General features: G+C 38.3%; 3 protein-coding genes and 4 non-coding genes across 9 annotated transcripts; 6 read left to right on the top strand and 1 right to left on the bottom strand.

Moving 5' to 3' along the window:
- Positions 1 to 416: 416 nt before the first annotated feature.
- Positions 417 to 7,159, bottom strand: LOC113097183 (apoptosis regulator BAX). 2 transcript variants are annotated; one of them, XM_026262398.1, is made up of 7 exons: positions 7,042 to 7,159; positions 6,271 to 6,389; positions 4,343 to 4,391; positions 4,101 to 4,259; positions 3,839 to 3,974; positions 3,647 to 3,751; positions 417 to 1,895 (listed from the first exon to the last, which is right to left on the bottom strand). In XM_026262398.1, the coding sequence occupies exons 2-7, from the start codon at positions 6,299 to 6,301 to the stop codon at positions 1,797 to 1,799; spliced, it is 579 nt and encodes a 192-aa protein (XP_026118183.1). In that variant the 5' UTR covers positions 6,302 to 6,389; positions 7,042 to 7,159; the 3' UTR covers positions 417 to 1,796. The 2 variants fall into 2 exon arrangements, with proteins under 2 accessions (XP_026118183.1, XP_026118184.1); XM_026262399.1 differs by lacking the exons at positions 6,271 to 6,389; positions 7,042 to 7,159 and adding an exon at positions 5,646 to 6,237.
- Positions 7,160 to 7,378: 219 nt separating this feature from the next.
- LOC113097168 (40S ribosomal protein S11) lies at positions 7,379 to 9,520 on the top strand. Its single transcript, XM_026262374.1, has 5 exons — positions 7,379 to 7,535; positions 8,313 to 8,447; positions 8,639 to 8,714; positions 8,942 to 9,071; positions 9,338 to 9,520. Exons 1-5 carry the CDS (start codon positions 7,521 to 7,523, stop codon positions 9,459 to 9,461), a joined length of 480 nt encoding a protein of 159 aa, XP_026118159.1. The 5' UTR covers positions 7,379 to 7,520; the 3' UTR covers positions 9,462 to 9,520.
- LOC113097186 (small nucleolar RNA SNORD35) lies at positions 8,002 to 8,086 on the top strand. Its single transcript, XR_003288789.1, has one exon. It is a non-coding gene; the product is annotated as a small nucleolar RNA SNORD35 (small nucleolar RNA).
- Positions 8,484 to 8,570, top strand: LOC113097189 (small nucleolar RNA SNORD35). Its single transcript, XR_003288792.1, has one exon. It is a non-coding gene; the product is annotated as a small nucleolar RNA SNORD35 (small nucleolar RNA).
- LOC113097188 (small nucleolar RNA SNORD35) lies at positions 8,756 to 8,840 on the top strand. The gene has a single exon (XR_003288791.1). It is a non-coding gene; the product is annotated as a small nucleolar RNA SNORD35 (small nucleolar RNA).
- On the top strand, positions 9,164 to 9,248 carry LOC113097187 (small nucleolar RNA SNORD35). Its single transcript, XR_003288790.1, has one exon. It is a non-coding gene; the product is annotated as a small nucleolar RNA SNORD35 (small nucleolar RNA).
- Positions 9,521 to 10,340: 820 nt separating the features above from the next.
- On the top strand, positions 10,341 to 17,090 carry LOC113097167 (uncharacterized protein C17orf53 homolog). Of its 2 annotated transcripts, none has more exons than XM_026262373.1 (10): positions 10,341 to 10,626; positions 10,717 to 10,770; positions 10,982 to 11,914; positions 12,150 to 12,233; positions 13,135 to 13,272; positions 13,745 to 13,853; positions 14,499 to 14,584; positions 14,790 to 14,909; positions 15,131 to 15,338; positions 16,837 to 17,090. In XM_026262373.1, the coding sequence occupies exons 1-10, from the start codon at positions 10,615 to 10,617 to the stop codon at positions 16,893 to 16,895; spliced, it is 1,803 nt and encodes a 600-aa protein (XP_026118158.1). In that variant the 5' UTR covers positions 10,341 to 10,614; the 3' UTR covers positions 16,896 to 17,090. The 2 variants fall into 2 exon arrangements, with proteins under 2 accessions (XP_026118158.1, XP_026118157.1); XM_026262372.1 differs by having other exon boundaries at positions 10,343 to 10,626; positions 13,132 to 13,272.
- The last annotated feature ends 922 nt before the right edge of the window (positions 17,091 to 18,012 follow it).

Below are 18,012 nucleotides of genomic sequence, written 5' to 3'. Positions count from 1 at the left end.
TTACTCTGTGTGTTGCTCGGCCACCACTTTGCTGGAACCACAACTGTTTCTGAGGAACTACATTGTTTGGTGGAAGAACACTGTTTAAATTCATATAATTACACTTTATTGTCTCTGTTCTATGAAACCTTACTACTTCAATGGAATAACCATTTTCTAAAAGCAATAAACCCTGTGAAGCCGTGGTTTACAGCAAATTTATAACAGCTAAGGGGGTTTTACAGTGCCCCTTAGCGGTTTATAAATTCACTGTAAACTACAGCTTTTCAGGGCTTATTGCTTTATTTAAAATTTACTACATGATTCCTATATGCTCATTTCGTAGATTCGATCCTTTACTGGTATTTTAAAATGTGACAATTTTAATAAAGAGTAACGGTTTCTCTACCAAAATCAAAACACACAACACATTTATATTGAAATACATAAAAACAATTTATTGTTTAATTTTACAGCTTACAAAACAAACTCATGGGCTCAAACAGTAGACAGACTGCCTTAGGGTGCACAATTTTATACCGGTTTACAAAGATGTAGAAAAAGATGAAAAAGTGGTGGCTAATATAAAAAGGCCAAGGCACTGTCAACGAAAGAACCATAAAATAAAAGAATATGAAACTGTACCCAAACAACCAAAAGATAAACAAGTATATATATAAAAAAAAGAACAATTGCAACTAAATGTAGGATTGTGGGTCTTGCCAACCATCTTAAAAATACAGTACTGAGAAGACCTTGCTGAGAGGACAAGCTCAACTATTCGGCATGATATTTCCTGCAAGACCGAATGTTTGCACCAGCTCAAGCCAAGCGAACTGCTTTACGCCAAAGAATCTGCACCTGCATCTGAAGTCTTTGGATTGTCGAATCCAAAAGAATTTTTAGAAAAGGAAAATATTTGGTTCTGTAAAAAACACGCTCATCATGGCTCAGAGAAGTTCAGTTCATTTAAGAGTCACTAGTATTGTCCATCCCTGTCGTAGGAGGGGCTTGCTGATGAAGACACGCCCACAAACCAGAACACGAGTGCTGATTGGTTGACTGCACTTCTCAAATGCTGTTGCAAACATTTCATGAACTCTTAAGAGGCTAAACCTTCAAGTACAATCAACTTCACAGACACTTTGTAACCCCTACCGTGAAGAACTAAAGGAGACAGTGGAAAAAAAAAAAAAGACGAGGAGGATGAGGAAGAGACAGGAAATTAAAATATCAGCAGAATAGAGTCTGAACCCATTTCTACCCTTTCAGATAACAATGCGCTAAAAAAAGACAATAAGACAAGATACAATTATGCTTTTATCATAACGATAATAATAATAATATATTAATAATAATAATTCCATTTATAAGCTATCATAACTATTTATCGCATGCAAGGATGAAAAATAAAAATAACATAATGAGGAAATATGTCCTAGACACCCACAAGCCCAAACTAAAAATAAATAGCTAAAATCAAGCCTAACCCCGAACTCTTACGCGATAATCTCTGATTTTCAGTGCAAATGTTATCAAGTTTTAAAGTTGTAGATGAGAAAGAGCACAAGCTCAGGAGTAACAAGAGTGCTCAAGACATCTGCATCATGCTGGACTCTCACTCTTTCCTCCTCCTCTCTCTTTTGATTAGTTGAGGCCATTTTCAACTCTCTTATTTGTCTTTTTCTGTGCATCTCTACTCCAAATCCCTTCCTCTTCCCCCTCATCCTTTCTGTTCTCTTTTGCTGGTCTGTTTCACTCTCTGTCCTTTGTCTCAACTCTCTCTTCTCTTGCTCTCCACCTTCCTGCCAGTCTTTTCACATTTTGCGGATCACCACAACCGTGGTGAGCACCCCGGCCAGGAAAACGCCAATAGTCTGCCATGTTGGGGTTCCGAAATAGGAGCGGATTCCCTCCTGTGTGAGAATAAAGGGCAAATTTGATCACATATTTACTTTTAATAAAACAAAATAAATAAATGTATCAATAAAAATACAATTAAATAAACTAAAATAAACAAAATGCTTTAATGGGAAAGTTAGCACAAAAATGAAAATTACCCCAAGATGTACTTTTGAAAAATAATTCTACTTAAAACTTAATAAACGCTTATCTCTAGCTTCTGCTAACTGTCATACATGTGTTCACGTGTGTTCCAGCGAATGACGTAGGCATAGCGTAATCTCCAGTGAGATGTGACGAACATGGAGGCGCAGAGAAAGAGCAAAACAAAACACCGGGCATGAATTAGAAGTATAAAACAAGGATTTGTAAAGAAAAATGTTGGAGGATTTCGATATAACCCAAGAGGAGACTGGGTTTCCTTTCATGTAAACAAAACTGCTTTCAGGAAACAGTTGCGTATTCTCTCTGGAGCTTACAATACAAGTCCTACATTACTGGAACGTCACTCTTTCGTGAACCCATGTACGACAGTAAGCGGAAGCTAGAGAGTACATTTTATAAAGTTTTAAATAGCAAGATTTTTTTTCTTACACAACTGCTTTGCTTTACTTCTTAGGCCTTAGTTAACCCCCTGGAGCCGTGTGGAGCACTTTTATGATGGATGAATGCACTTATTTGGGCTATAGAATAGATAGAATACCCAAAATGTGTCACTTGTGTAGTTTTGATTGAAGAAGAATGCAACGCTCAATATGGCGGCTCCATCGAAGGAAGCCCTGCCTTCTGAATGAACAGTCAGCGTTCTGAGATGTGCTCTTCAGATTGTACTTATTTATTATTTAGGATTGCACACTGACTGTTTCAGCCTATAAACGCTATTTGAACAAAATAAACTACATTTATGACACAGTTGTTGTCGGATTTCATGTGTGGTTTCAAATTCGAATTGTCGAATAAAATCATTATGTATTCTTGTAGCTTTGCAAAATTACAGTTGAACCTCTGATGTCACACGGATTATTTTAACAATCTCCTTACTAGGTTTCTCAGCCTTGATCATGTAAGGGTCCGTGCTGAATAAGGAGGGTTAGAAAGCTCTTGGATTTCATCAAAAATATCTTAATTTGTGTTTTGAAGATGAACAAAGGTCTTATGAGTTTGGAGTAATTAATGTCAATTTTCATTTTTGGGTGTACTATCCCTTTAATGAGTCTTGTGGTACAGAAAAATTAATTACTAATTGATGTCACTGTGAATACATTAGTCATTTAAAAATGAATGTATTTTTAATGGTACTCTAAAAAAAAAATAATTTAGAAAATAATTAAGTTTCAGTTTTTTGCTGACATATTAGTCAATAATAGCATAGCCAAACAATAAAACCAAATCCTTTGCTAAATAGAAAGATGTAAAGCATTTATTTGAAATGTAATCTTTCGTAACATTGTAAATGTCTGTACTGTCACTTTCAATCAATTTAACGTGTCCTTGCCGAATAAAAGCATGAATTTCTTTAAAAACATAGGATCTATGTATGGCTTTATGATTTCATAATGTATGACTTTTGAACAACGGCATTATACGTCTAAAGTACAGCTGAGATATTCAGCTTCACATTACGGAAAGCTAAATGTTCATGTTGTGTTTTGCATTTTGTTTATCGCGTTATCAGTAGTAAAGGTCATTGTGGCCTGTGTTAAAATATCACATCGACACCCGATGTTTCACATGATTTTAAGGAAGTCACTGTGTCAAGACTTACCCATCCACCCTGTTCCCTGATCCAGTTAATAACGTGCTCCTGAATGTAGGTCATAGTCCAGTTTATGATGGTTCTTATGATGTCAGGAATCTTGGTTATAATAGCCTAGGAGTACAAGAATAAGAAAAACAAATATTTAAAACATCAAAACAATGCATTTCCATATGAGATTGAGCTTATGTAGGTCTTCACCTTGATGACAAGCCGACACGCAAAGTAGAAAAGTGCCACCACTCTGCCCCAGTTAAACTTCCCATCAGAGAAGATCTCATGGGCCACTTTCAGGAAGACTTCTCGAGTTGGTTGAAGAGTGGAGTCATTTAACATACTAGATCAAAACGACAATGGAGAGGTATGGATGAGTTGCAGCACACTGCCATCCAGTGAGCATTTCTGAGCACAGCAGGAGACTCTGTATTTAGAGACAGACGAGATGTCTCCCGCAATCCATTACCTTTGCAGCTGCACATTTCCATCCAGCTCGTCTCCAATCTGCTGCAAACACTGCGCAAGACGTTTATGGCTGGGGTCGCACAGATCCACATCACTCAGTTGACTTCGGGTTAATTCAGCTTCACTGTTTCCATGGCGACGAACTCGTTCATAGATGAAGCTGTGAGAGATGGGACAAGATGACTGAGGTAATGAACAAAAACAAACACAGAGAACGTGAAGAAGAGATAAGATGATACTCACTTATTGAGAAGTGCAGATCCCAAGGCAATAATCTGCTCATTGCCAATGCCTTCAGATATTGGAAATAATATCAATAATTAAAAACAATGCAAAACCAGGAGGGAAGACACTTAGAGTAAACAAAATGGATTTAAAATATGTTCAGCATAAAAAAGTACAAATGTCAGTACACAGGTCTAACAACACCATTGTGACCTTAAAAGGGAACTGATAAGCATCTGAATGGTTCCATACTGTTTGTGACATGACTCAGCGGTGCATGTATAATTAATTCAGTGCACGTTTGGTTTCAGTTTTCTGATGAGTAACGTTGATGTAAAGAAACTAATATGCATGAGCTGCAAGAGACTCGGACAAGCTAAATCTCTCAAGTACGCATCATAACTCATTTTAAGTATCAGTTCACGTATTTAAATATTCAAATAAAACAAAAGACGTTGAATCTTCACGTGTCATGAACACAATACATACAGGCTGTGTCGCAAAACTAGTGAGCTGCCTACATAGATGGCATTTTGAGCATTACAGATACCTAGAAATTAAAGCAAGCATTTTGGAAACAAAGTCTCATTCAAGTATTCAACAAATTTAACTTGAACTAAATCTTTAATTTTAGCATTTAGGGACATAAATGATGTGATCTGTAAAGGCTGTACAAATTTCAAAATGATCCCTTTTAATTTCATTTAAATCTCTCTCTCTCGCTCTCTCTCTCATATATATATATATATATATATATATATATATATATATATATATATATATATATATATATATATATATATATAAAGTTGACCCCATAATACAGTTGGTGTCCAAACTCAGTCCTGGAGGGCAGAGTTACAGAGTTTAGCTCCAACGTGCCTCAACACACATGTATGGACGTTCCAGCTGTTTCATGTGTGTGTAACTGGGATCGGAGCTAAACTCTGCAGGACAGTGACCCTCCAGGAGCAGGATCAGACACCCCAGCCTTAATAAAAATGGAGGGCCTATTATATCAACAGAGCAGCAGGATTTGAAATGAATAGTTAAACCAAAAATGACAATTCTGGCCTTCATGTCCGTTCTGCCTAACATCGCTTACAGGTTTGAACTTCAAAGCAGTATGCAATGTTAGGCAGACTGAGAGCCTTTGGTAATCATTAAAGTTCATTATGATCAAGACGATGCAATGAAAGTAAATGGTGACTGAGACTGTTACACTGACTAACATCCCTTTTAGTGTCCCACAGAACAAAGACAGTGATACCGGTTTGGAACAACATGTGATAACAAAGGCGACCTTTTTTGTGAACCATACCTTTAACTCGACAGCAACCCATCTCGAGACCTGTACATGGCCAGCTATAGCTGTGAAGAGTGTTTACTCCCCCCTCCTAACAGATCAGCACTGAAACGATGATGTCACCTCTTCTGGGAATCAACAACATCGCGGTATCGGGGGCATGTGAGCACAGCCAACACAAGCGCACAGAGGCTGTCTCAAAAATAGAGTGCTGCCTGCCGAGACCGCGTTTCTGGGCATCATGGGCGCGTTCTGAACAAATCGAACGTTTGGAACGCGCCTAAAATGCTCAGGAATTCTTTTGGAACGCGCGTGACGGCCAAAAGAGTTGTTTGGGTAGACGGCACACTTTTGGATACAGCCAAGGGACTGTGCTTTGTTTGTTTAACTCGTGTCGTTATCGTTAATCGGAAGGTCTGTGCGCTGGTCGTTCAGCCAGTGATCGGTATGTGTACAGACATGTTTCAGACAGACAGCGGTGTTGTGACAGTGAACGACACTGAGAAAACTCACAGTTCACATGATAAATACTATTCTAATACATATTAAAGCGCCGGTCTGTATGCTCTGTCGGACATCTGAGTTACGACTCGGGAGAAACGGGCGAAAATCATCATTTGAACATGAAAGCGCCACTTACCCGTATCGCCTCCACCCGACGGCGCTGCCATGTTAGCAAGAAAATAAGTGAAAAGTCTTCCGCTGCGTGACGTCAATTCTTGGACAGGAAGGAAGTCGCTCGCGAGTCTGTGCGGCACACTTAAAAAAATAATAGGGAATAATCAGAATAAACGTTCTTGACATGTTATAAAGATCTCATGTTGCAAGATAGCAGAACAGTATCTGTAACAAAAAGCATATGTTGCTCTGTTTGGGCTTCAGAATGTAATCGAAGTGTTTTCCTTTTCGAGTCCTTTATATCACACTATATGAGTCATACAAGCATCAATTGTCACAAATAAAACGCACACACATACAAACTTTTTATTTATTATTATTTTATTTTGTCTAATTGTTCAATAAACTGCTCCATTATTATTGTTGTTGTTGATTTGACTAAGGTTAATCAAATATTAATAACCTGCTTATTTTATAGAAAATAAAACAATTATCGAACAAACATGTGTCATATTATGTGTCCTAAACTCCTGAAACATTGCTGTCTCATATTTTAGAGCAGTCAGTGCAATTTATGAAAGTCAAATAAATCAATATGTGGGTGTGTGTGAAAAATTCAAATGTAACCCTCTTTGTAATTGTTAACGTTTTCATAAGTAACTGTATTTTTTCTGAGTAAATGTGACTGATTACAATTACAAGATTGTGTAATTATATTACGTAATTAAATGTAGCTAGTTAATGTACTTCCCAACATGGGTAAATAAATATGAGAGATTTAAGCATTCAATACCTTCTCAACAGTGAAATTAGACGATGACCAACCGCACGACGCACACAGTGCTGTTACTGCGATTTAAAAGTTGTTTAAATGTAAATAATCAAATAACCACGGATAACGGTTAAGTCAAGGCTAGATGGCATACACATTGACAGTAAAGGGGCATACAGCAATTTCTACTGGGCATGCGCACATCAATATAGTGTAATTTTTCTCACACTGTACAACTTTATAATAATGACTATTTTTGCATTATTGTAAAGGGGTAGGTTTAGGGAAGGGGGGGGGGGGGGGTTTAGGGGGGGGGGTGTAGACCATAGACGGTAAAAAAGTGTAGACGTTGATAAATTCAATTTATTGTTAGCTTCCGGTTTTTGCCGTCTCCCAAACTGTTCAGTCGGCCCCACCCACAGTGTGTCGTCACGTCCGCGGAACAGCTCTTCCGTCTGTCTAGCGCATGTGTAGTCCTCTTTACGACTCGGCTGGCGAAGATGGCGGACGCACAGGTATGCGAGTCTGAACGGCGTGGTCGTGGAAACGCGTTTGATTTCACGTTAAACTTTAGCTCAAAGTCACAAATTCTAGTAGATAGACAGCAAAGAAAGCACGATGGATGCAATCATGTCGAAATGGATCACACTGGAGACTAGAATATGTGTTTTCTGTCTCCGGTTAACGGGAAGGAAGCGTTCATGAACGGCAAGGCGAGCGGCCTTGCCTTATCCGACCAGCAGAAAGTGATTTTATTTAAACCTGCAGCTGTTTATTTGTTTCCAAGTTGTGGTGTAAAAAAAAATAGCTGTGTTTAATTGGTCTTATTGAGTGGTAAAATAGCCGAGTTAGTTCGCAAGGCATGGACTGCACATGGATGTCATCCAGAAGGAATAATCGTACGACTCTAAAAAAGATAAAGCTTTGAATATACCGTTTATGTTTTTATCTCTGTAACACTGGTCTCAATGGGAATGATGCTGCAAATGATGTTTTTTCTCACGATGGTCTTCCAAGTCTATCAGGCTTTGACGACACTGCCTTATGGCATCACTGATGCAGCATAAAACCCCTCAAGTGTTTTGAATTGGCATTTTAATATGGAAAACACTTGTCTCCCAAAGTCCTTCAGGTTTGGTGTAGGTGAGGATATACTAATAGTCCAGGATGTCTAATGGAAACCTTGATCTACTTATCTGAGTTTGTTCCGTAACTTCACATGAATGTTATTCAAGCACATGCATTAGTTTGTGAGGAGTATGACTGACACTGTGCTTGTGGTGGTGTTTCAGAACGAGAGGGCTTATCAGAAGCAGCCCACCATCTTCCAGAACAAGAAGCGGGTTCTGGCTGTTGAAGGAAGTGGCAAAGAGAAGCTCCCACGTTATCACAGAAACGTCGGCTTGGGCTTCAAAACCCCCAGAGAGGTGAGATTGTGATTACACACAAGTGTAACTTTAGTTCGCAGAGGATGTCTTTTCTCACGATGGTCTTCCTAGACTCCAAGAGAGCTTTGAGGATACTGCCTTTGGCATTGCTGATGCTGTTGATTTAAGATACCATTGTGCAACCTCAGTTGAGTTTAAGTGCCTAAATTGCTTGTGCTTCACATCCACAGGCTATTGCTGGCACTTACATTGATAAGAAATGCCCCTTCACTGGAAATGTGTCCATCAGAGGCCGTATTCTCTCTGGTAAGTCTGTGTAGTTTAACTAATTGTATTGTAATCTGGGGTGCAGATGATGTCTTATCTCACGATGGTCTTCTGAACCCTTTGGGTTTTGAGGATAATGCCTAATGGCTTTACTGATGCTTCCCCTTTATCTAATTTAGGGGTATCTTAGGAATTATTGGAAATTGAAGATTCTGTTTGCTGGCTGTTGATATACAGTGTATGTGAACTTATTTGTCTTTTTCCAGGTGTGGTGACCAAGATGAAGATGCAGAGGACCATTGTCATCAGGCGGGACTACTTGCATTACATCCGCAAGTACAACCGTTTTGAGAAGAGGCATAAGAACATGTCTGTCCACCTCTCTCCATGCTTCAGGTAAAGTTTGTCTATTGCAGCTTTCTTTTAGCGGCTGAACAATATCGTTGACCCTTTTTGTGGGCTTAACATGCTTTAAATAAACGGTCAGCTGCAAATGATGTTTTTTCTCACGATGGTCTTCCAAGTCTGTTAGACTCTGACGACACTGCCTTATGGCTTCACTGATGCAGCAGATAATGCTTTAAATGTAGTTTAGTTTGTATAAGTTTTGATCACCCAATATTTTTCTTGAATATCACTAATAATGCTCTCCGATTGTTTAGGGATGTGACCGTAGGTGACATCGTTACAGTTGGAGAATGCCGACCCCTCAGCAAGACCGTGAGGTTCAACGTCCTGAAGGTCACCAAGGCTGCTGGAGCCAAGAAGCAGTTCCAGAAGTTCTAGGACTGTTTTAACAATATGGCATCTCTGTATTGTGGAAAATAAAAATCTGTTCTCTAAATCTGTTTTTACTGTTGGTTCAGTCTGCATGTCTCTTTGCATAAGCATCTTGCTCTTATATATCCCTCAACATTTCATATTTTGGATTCCCCATTTAACACCTGATTCAAATGACCAGCAGATAGATAGATAGATAGCTAGATAGATATATATATATATATATATATATATACTCGTGTTTATAAACTTATATACACATACATATTGTAGTACTTTTAATCTTGTACTATAGTTATATTTGAATAGGCTTTACAATTTTTTTAGTTCATTCTAATTAAGTTTTAGTAATCGTATGTTTGTCAAAAAATTGTGGCTTAATGTTAGTACTATGACAAACTTGTTTCTGTTAACCTATTTCAACGTTCAAACACTTTTTCAACTTGGTATGTTTCAGTGTGATAAGTTCATGTAGCTTATAAACTCAGTTATGTTGTTTCTGTAGTTTTGTAGACTTTAATTTTCATAAATAATTCGCTAGCCACATAATAGTTTTTATTTTATACTTAACCTGTCACTACCGAGAAGCTCGCTTACATGTTTAGAAATATCTATACATATCCTCACATTTTATGATTGCTCTACAGCCATAAAATCCATAAAGCTTTAGCGACAGCAGTTGCTGTAATAAAAGGCAGATGCAATTTAAACTCGGTGAGGTAGAAAATAGATGCGATTTTCTTCGTATTACGTGTTATTAGAGAGAGAAAAAAAGTAAATTAAAGTAATATCTTATTCGCCTTTGCCAATAATCGCGGCTAAATTGAGACGATCTTTCATCTCGGCATGCTACTATTACCCCAAAGTGGAGAAGTCCCATAGACAGTAAAAAATAAGTCCAGCAGATGGCGCTGCGTCACTAGAGCTGCGCGCGGCAACACAACACGTCAAGCGCAACACGTCACCTGCGTAGCGTGAGTGACGTATTTGAACGTGGCGGCGCGAAGGTTGTGAAAATCGGAGATTATGCGATGTTTACTCGGTGTTTCTTAATGTCTGCATATCAAATGAGAACACAGCTTTCAATGGATAGTTGCTTACATTAACAGTCGATAGATACGTGTAGCGTTATATATCTGCTCTTATTAATTGAACAGACATGACAGCCATGGTAAGATACATACAAACAGCTAGCTAATTTGTTAACTAACAACTATGTGAACTGATTAGTAATGATGATATTTATTGTTTGTTGATACAGGCTTGTAATAAATGGAAGGGCTTGTTCACCGTTGGAGAGGAGTTTGATGATGAGGTGTGGAATCTAACTTTTAGTTTTAGCGTTTTAGTATAGTCGAGTAAAGCCACTTGCATGTTATCTGTACACTTAATGTGCTTAGAAATAATATGGCAGGCTATAAATTATAATTCGTTATGTTCTGATTTCTAGAAAGTTTATTTACTGTACCAATGACAACACGAACAATTGCTTGGTTGTCTTGTAATCCATACTTTTTCATCGGTAGGATTTGCTTGAAGCAGATTGGACGTGTCCATCAGAGCATGCATCTTCAACAGCTCCTTCTGTTGCACCATCATCTGAATCCTCAAATGCACAGCCAAGCTCTGTTAGCTCGCCATCAGGCCCTGGGAAAAATACATCTGAATCTGCTTCTGTTCTGACTCTTCGTACTCCAGCATGTGGCTCTATCAAAGCCCCACCAGATCTCTCCATGCCTTGCCATCAGTCAATCTCTGCCTCCATTTCTTCTCTCAGAGCTCCGGTGGCATCCTGTCAACCTTCCTCTAACCCAGTAAACCCTCCACCGCCAGCATCCCTTAGAGTCCCGCAGAGAGAGCTCCCTCCTCTGGATGAGTTTGATGACTGGGATGTGGATCTGGAGGAACTGGATAGCATTCCTCAGATGGTTTCTGAGCCACAGAATAATCCAGCTGCACCCCTGGACAACATTTCACCCGCTAAACGCATGAGGCCATCAGCACAAGAAGTATCCTCTCATGGGAGGTTCAGCGCTACCTCCTCAGTGTCAGCTACACGGCCCTTAGTCAACACTTCATTTGTGTCCACCATCCAAGGCCCCATGTATCCATCCACCCCTTTTCGGAATACAAATCACATGCACGGTCCCGCTACACCAGCCTCACGATTCCCCAGACCTGTGACTCCCAGGCCTCCAGCTGCGTCGCCTCAGTGCCAGAGGGGCGCTTTGACACCGAGGACCCCACTGCAGCCCCGAGGGTCTCTTTTCCACTCTTTGTCTTCTACACCCGAGTCCTCTTCCACATTTACATCTCGTGGTCTCAACACGCCTGTCCTGACCAATCACCTGGTCCAGCTGGTGTCTGCAGCCAACAAGACACCTCAGAGACCACAGAGCCGCATGATGCCAGCCAAAGCACGTCGTTTTCCTGGCCCGGCGGGAGCACTACCACTGCAGGTCATCCAAGCACTATTTTAGCTTATCATCGTTAATGTCACGCAATATTTTCTGCTCAGAATTGTTATTTAATGTGCTGCAAGGTTGTTTCTCTTTAAAACCGGTTGTTGATGTATATTATTGTTCTGTACCCTGCAATCTGGAAATTTTCCCACTGCTATGACTTATTTCTTATGAATATTATTTCAAATTTATTTCCATTTGCATGGTTTAACTTCTGTTTGTTGTCTTGTAGGCAAGTGCACAGAGTCTTGATGAGATTGTTGTGGCAGTTCCTCAGACGCCTGCACATGGAGCTGTTGCTCGGCTAAGAAGTGATGTATGTAAAATGTGCTGAACTAAAAAATCTTTTTTTTTTGTAGTTGGGGGGGAAAAAGCTTAATATATAATTAATATGGTAAAAACACTTAAACGTAAACAAGCATTAGAAATGTTGTCTTGCCATCTAGATGAAATAACTAGAGTTTTAGGGGAGGCCTGGCTTTGCAGAGTGATTTAAAGAGAGGGTGGGGATCTTGCTTTCAAGGCTAGCTTGCTATCACTAGCCTTTCCGAAAATGCATACCCTACCCTTATATTAATATTAACTGCAAGTAAAAAAAAAAAAAAAAAAAAATTGATGCTAAAAATAAATAAAAATGATAAATGCATATATCAGAATTACCTAAACTAAAATCAGAGTGAAAACCATATATACAATTTTTAAAGCTCTTTCAAAATACTAATAAAAAAGTACTATATAAATATACTGAAATAAAATACATTCCCAGCGTCAGGAGAACCAAATTTATATAAACAAGCATTACTTAAAAGTAAAGTATTAATGTTTGTGCCAGTTGTGGCTGCTAAAAAAAAAAGAATAATTATGATAAAAAATCTGTCATTTTTATGCATCATGCCATAAGATGGATATTTATTTAAATATTTTTTGTAGTATTATATTTAGTGTTATTGAATTGGTTAGTGTTAAATGATGGCACGCACAATCTAAATGTAAAAATGGGAAAAAGTTGCATTATTAAAAATCCAATCTCCACTGATAGATAATGAAAAATATGATATGGTACCAAAATATTGTGAATCCTTTTCTGCTTTTTTTTTTTTTTTTTTTTTTTTTTTTAAAAACACCTTTTGCACACTTTTCACTCACAGGTACACTTTTCTCTTACACATACTCACAAACTTGCATTCATCAGATAAGGTGTCCATTTTTCACAGCAGGTTTCCAGCTCTCAGATGAGTGAGGAAGAGGAGTTCAGCAGGGGTCCGTGGGCAGTGATGAAGACTGAGATGGGATTGGACGAGAAGAACCCTTCTTGCTTTCTGCACTCTTACAGTGTTGTCATGGTTCTCCGCAAGGTGAGCTCCTCAGAAATCTCAAATGAGCTTATCTGAGTGTTTGTGCTAAAAATGTTGTTAGGGATAGAACTTTGTTAGTCTGCAGATTTCTTCGGTTTTATCCAGATTTGTACTATAAATATCTGTATTTGTGTTATTTCTGCCTAAAGTGGAAGTCCATGACTATAATCAGAACAGATGAAGAATCTCGGCTCCCCAAATGATTAACACAAACATAATCACTGTTGTCATCAGTCATCTTAAAGTGATTATTAATGTAATTTTAATGTGTTTTGCCCAGTGTGTCATAACGATCCTCTACTAATGGTACACGTGTGTTAAATATTCATTAGGCTGACAAATGCTGATTAGCTTTTCACTTGATTCATTACCAATGGCCTTGAGGCTGTGCTGCAACTTATGCTTTTTCTTTTCTCTTATTCTCTTCTTTTTCTTTGGTGTTTATTTGTGACTTATTGCTTTCTCACTCCAGGCTGCTCTCAGGCAGCTAGCTAAGAATAAGGTCCCTAATATGGCTGTTGTCTTGAAGAGTATCACACACACACATGCAGATGCCAAGGCCGTCTTCAGAGATCCCACAGGTACTAATAATTAGGGGATATACATTACCACAAAACTATATTTAAGCTGTTTCAAAGTCACCACCATATTGCAGATTCTTTCTCTCATCCAACTTCATGAGGCCGGGGTGCTTTTTAAACCATTTATTGAGCACTTTATGCTGTAATAACTGTAATGTATTGTATTTATTTGATCTCACAATATTACAGTTTTTCTGTAACTTCAGTAAAAAAAAGTTTTTAAATCTTACTGATCCCAAACTTTTGAAGCGTAGTGTGCATGTATGTGTGTATGTGCATGTATGTGTTTTTTTTTTACTAATCGCACATTTTTCAGAAATGAATCTTGTATTTTTAAAAACTTTAATGTTAGATGGGATTAATTGCGTTAAATATTTTTTTTAATGCGATAAACTGGAAAATAATAATTGCCTTAAGCATTTAGTTGCTCAAGTATTTAGAAAATGTTTCTCCATTGTGATAAATTACCATATCCATCTCTCTCTCTCTCTCTCACACACACACACACACACACACACACAATCACAGTGACTGAAATCAGGGGGTCACTGACTGAGCTGGTGTTCGTGGTCTGATTGCTTTCTTATTTTCAGAAGTCTCTTTTGACCTCTTCTCTTTTTCTGTTTTTTCTTTGGCCCTGTGAAGGTGAGATGCAGGGCACAGTTCATCGTCGCCTGGTAGAGGAAAGACTGGGAGAGCTCAAGACCGGAGCTGTGTTACTACTCAAACAAGTAACTATATTTCAGACCTAATTATAGACTACCAAAGGACGTAATGTACACTTTAGATTACTCCGATAGCTCATACAGAGCTGTGGTTCTTATGTGGGCATAACAAGATTGTCCTTAATGATATTTGTAGATCCAGATCCTTCACTCTTCTCTATGATTTCCCGTCCTCTACTTTGTTTCCACATAATTCTAATTTTTTTTAAAGGTGGGTGTGTTTTCACCATCACACCGAAATCACTACCTAAACGTCACACCCAATAACCTTCTCAGGATATACCCACCTGATGGGGTCTTCCACAACTCCCAGCCATCCCACTCTCCACTGGTGAGTCACCTTTTGTTTTCCAGTTTTAGACTTTTCTGTAGTTGTCATATTCTAATCCTTTCTCCAGGTGTTTAATGAGCGCGATATGGTGGTCTCCAGCATTCTGCTTGTTTGTTTGTGAAATACCTGTCCTCAAGAGATGCTTTCTTTTTCCAAATATCTCTTAAATATTCCTTTTTGTTTTGTGTTCCTTTCACTCTGGTTGTTGCATGCACATGCAGGAGCTTACATTGCGCAGTGAATCCACAAGGCCTGCAGAGGGCCCGGTGTCTCTGATGGAGCTCCACTTCGATGACGAAGACGACAGTGAAAATGTGTTCCTCAGTGAAAATCGGCCTCCTGATGGTTTAGACACTGCAGCTGTCTCTAATGAGCTCTGTCAAGCGCCTACAGTGTCCAGACCAACCGGAGACACAGCATGGGACACAGGTGTGTATGATGGAGTATCATCAATTAAGCAATATCACAAGCAAGTGTGCTGTTTTTGTCTCAAAGCGATGTACTGGCCAAAAGCTGGTGTGGAACGGAGTATGTGAGTGGAGTGACAGATTTCTTGTTCTTTCTCTAAGGGTGTACTTTTGGTTCCCTTGGTCCGGTCCAATAACGAAAATGTTACAGTTAGTCCAGTGTCGCTTGGCGTTCTCACGGTTATGTTTAACAACAAACATAAAGATACAAAACAAAAGACAAATAGATATGATCACAAAAATATTGGTCCGCGTTCATGACATAATTTCGCAAACTGGCAGCAGGGATTCCCACACATCACATAAAATTATTATTTTTTTTTTTTAGATCTTTTTAGTTCCTTTTCTGTTCATAGCCCGTATTATTCAACCTGCTCCAGAGTTGATTTGGAAGTGGACCGAGACCCCTTGAAACCCTAAATGTTCTGTAAATACTCATCGATTCATGTATTTCATTCCCACTGCCAAGCAAAACCTGCTCTGGATTTTGTTTACCACACGGCAACATGTTTTGGTACCTTACCATCATCGTATAATGCATAATTTGAAAAAATAACTAGCTAGTCATTTAGTTCCTACATCTAGTCTGTTCGGCAACGGCAAAAACATAGACATAATGAAGCACTCCTGAAGTGCCACTCGACCATTTAAAATAGAGAACCAGAACTAACTGTTTTATCATTTCATGAAGCACATCATCTGCATGTTAAAAGCATCAGGTATGAGGTTAGAAAACACGTTGTTGAAATGAATCTTGGCAGGGCGCCAGGCTAAGTCTAAATGAATACTTTTGTCAGACCCATTAGAATTTGGCACAATTTTGTTACAAACTCTTTTCTGACCCCTAAATGACTCAATACTTAAGCTAATTTAAACCATATTTAACTGCTTTGACGTACTAAAAAAAAAAAGCACAGAGAAAGAAAACGAGATGGGTCACACAAAGCAGCAATGATAAGACCGCTTTTGAATCTACATCAGTATCCAAACCTGACCATGGGTTTACTGTAGTATCTATAACCTTAGACCCTAGGCTCTGTCAGGCCTGGAATGAGCTGAGTGTGATTTAGAAATCAGCCAACATTGAGTGTATCATGATTTGTGATAAATGTTTCTTATCGCACACCCCTAAGCTGGATTCTTTTTCAATCACAAACTTTTTTTTTTTATATCGTTTGCACTTTACTTGAACATGCGATGTGAGATTTTAAGATAAGATTAATGCAATCATCCTAATGGCTTTTATCACGCAATTCACTAGACTCTATTAAATTTCAGCAAATAACGGTTTGTGTTTCACACACAGGGTGGTATGCTAAGTTTTACTATCTGTTAGTATTTAGATGGGGAAGAAAATGTAGCTTTTTAATTTTCAGATGCTTTGGTGTTGCATTTGTTTTTGAAGAGAGTTTGTGTGTGTATTGAAGTTTTAATTGGTGTATATCAATGTTTCTTTTAAGATGACCTTGATGAGCTGCTCGGGGAGTTACCTGCGGATGCATATGACGGATTGCAATAATCACAAGATCACTTTAAATGCAAAGTATAGTTGTAGAGCCTGTCTCATATTAATGCATACTGTGACCATACACACTAATAAACAAGCAACACCTGCCACCCAGACTACTTTTGTTCAGTTTTTGTGCAGAACTCTGTAAATATACACAAGTCTCTTGTCTCATGCATAAATTGAAAGAATAAATACCTGATTTGACCCGTAAATGATGTGTTCACTTATTGAGTCTTGCTGACAAATGCCACATGCTTTTGTAGCTAGTAATAAATGGGTTGAAGGAACATGTCTGTACAGATTAATATTAATTTCATGCTGAAATTACCCAGTAATCTGATGTTTTTTTTGGCAAGCTTTCCTTGTGAATTTAAATCAGCCATTAAGGCTACAGTTTGCCAGCTGGGTTCCCCCTTAAAGGACTCAAATGGCATAATTAGTCATTTCTGATGTGCTAGCAGAGTGGCTGGCATAATGGGGTTTGTTCACGCTGTTTAAAAGCTTTTCCATGTCTTTCCACAAGACGTCTTGAGTGGTTGACATTTATTTGATCATTTCATTGATTATAATTGGAAGTCCCTGCATGGTTCTTTGTCTTTCACCGCCATCTTTGAATTTACATTTTTACCTGTTTTGATTAATCTTCATGTTTTATGAATTGCTCATTACTGTCTTGGTCTCACAGTCTCAACGGTATGTGTATTATTGATTTCTAGATTAGGTTTATTCACTGTGAGTGATTATAAAGTCATGAAGGTGCAATTACTTATTCAGTCTTCCCTGGCGTACCTTATATAGAATAATTAATTGATTAAATATTAAACCTCCTGTCCTCTATGCATAACTTATTATTTGAGCTAGAGGAGAGTAAAATCCATTAGCTGGGGTCTTATAGCCACATATATGAAGTTTCTCTTGACCATAGATGGTACAAAATCTAAACCCTTTTCATAAATGGTTATGCTATTTTAATTAAAACATTTTATTTTACATCATTTGAATATTAACATTTGTGAGATTTACTCAGCCTAAAAAGTTTTGAGGTTAACTGATCTGTTAATGAGGGGTTGGTGCATATTTTGATTTGTGGAGTAAAATGTAGTTTTATTTCAAAGTAAAAAGATAA

The sequence above is a fragment of the Carassius auratus genome, unplaced genomic scaffold, assembly GCF_003368295.1.
Source record: "Carassius auratus strain Wakin unplaced genomic scaffold, ASM336829v1 scaf_tig00216128, whole genome shotgun sequence".
NCBI lineage: Eukaryota > Metazoa > Chordata > Actinopteri > Cypriniformes > Cyprinidae > Carassius > Carassius auratus.
This window is presented reverse-complemented; position numbering and strand designations above follow the sequence as displayed.

Bases quoted from the DNA above. Each gene is read 5' to 3' on its own strand.
- LOC113097167 (XM_026262372.1), top strand. The intron at 13,273-13,744 runs GTGAGCTCCTCA...TTCTCACTCCAG, and splicing joins TTGTCATGGTTCTCCGCAAG to GCTGCTCTCAGGCAGCTAGC. The intron at 13,854-14,498 runs GTACTAATAATT...GGCCCTGTGAAG, and splicing joins CGTCTTCAGAGATCCCACAG to GTGAGATGCAGGGCACAGTT.
- LOC113097183 (XM_026262398.1), bottom strand. From the start codon at position 6,301: ATGGCAGCGCCGTCGGGTGGAGGCGATACGG. The intron at 3,752-3,838 runs GTGAAGACCTAC...TTGTACTCCTAG, and splicing joins CGTGTCGGCTTGTCATCAAG to GCTATTATAACCAAGATTCC. The intron at 1,896-3,646 runs GTAAGTCTTGAC...ATTCTCACACAG, and splicing joins TCAGGGAACAGGGTGGATGG to GAGGGAATCCGCTCCTATTT.
- LOC113097168 (XM_026262374.1), top strand. The intron at 8,715-8,941 runs GTAAGTCTGTGT...GTCTTTTTCCAG, and splicing joins CAGAGGCCGTATTCTCTCTG to GTGTGGTGACCAAGATGAAG. The intron at 9,072-9,337 runs GTAAAGTTTGTC...CCGATTGTTTAG, and splicing joins CACCTCTCTCCATGCTTCAG to GGATGTGACCGTAGGTGACA.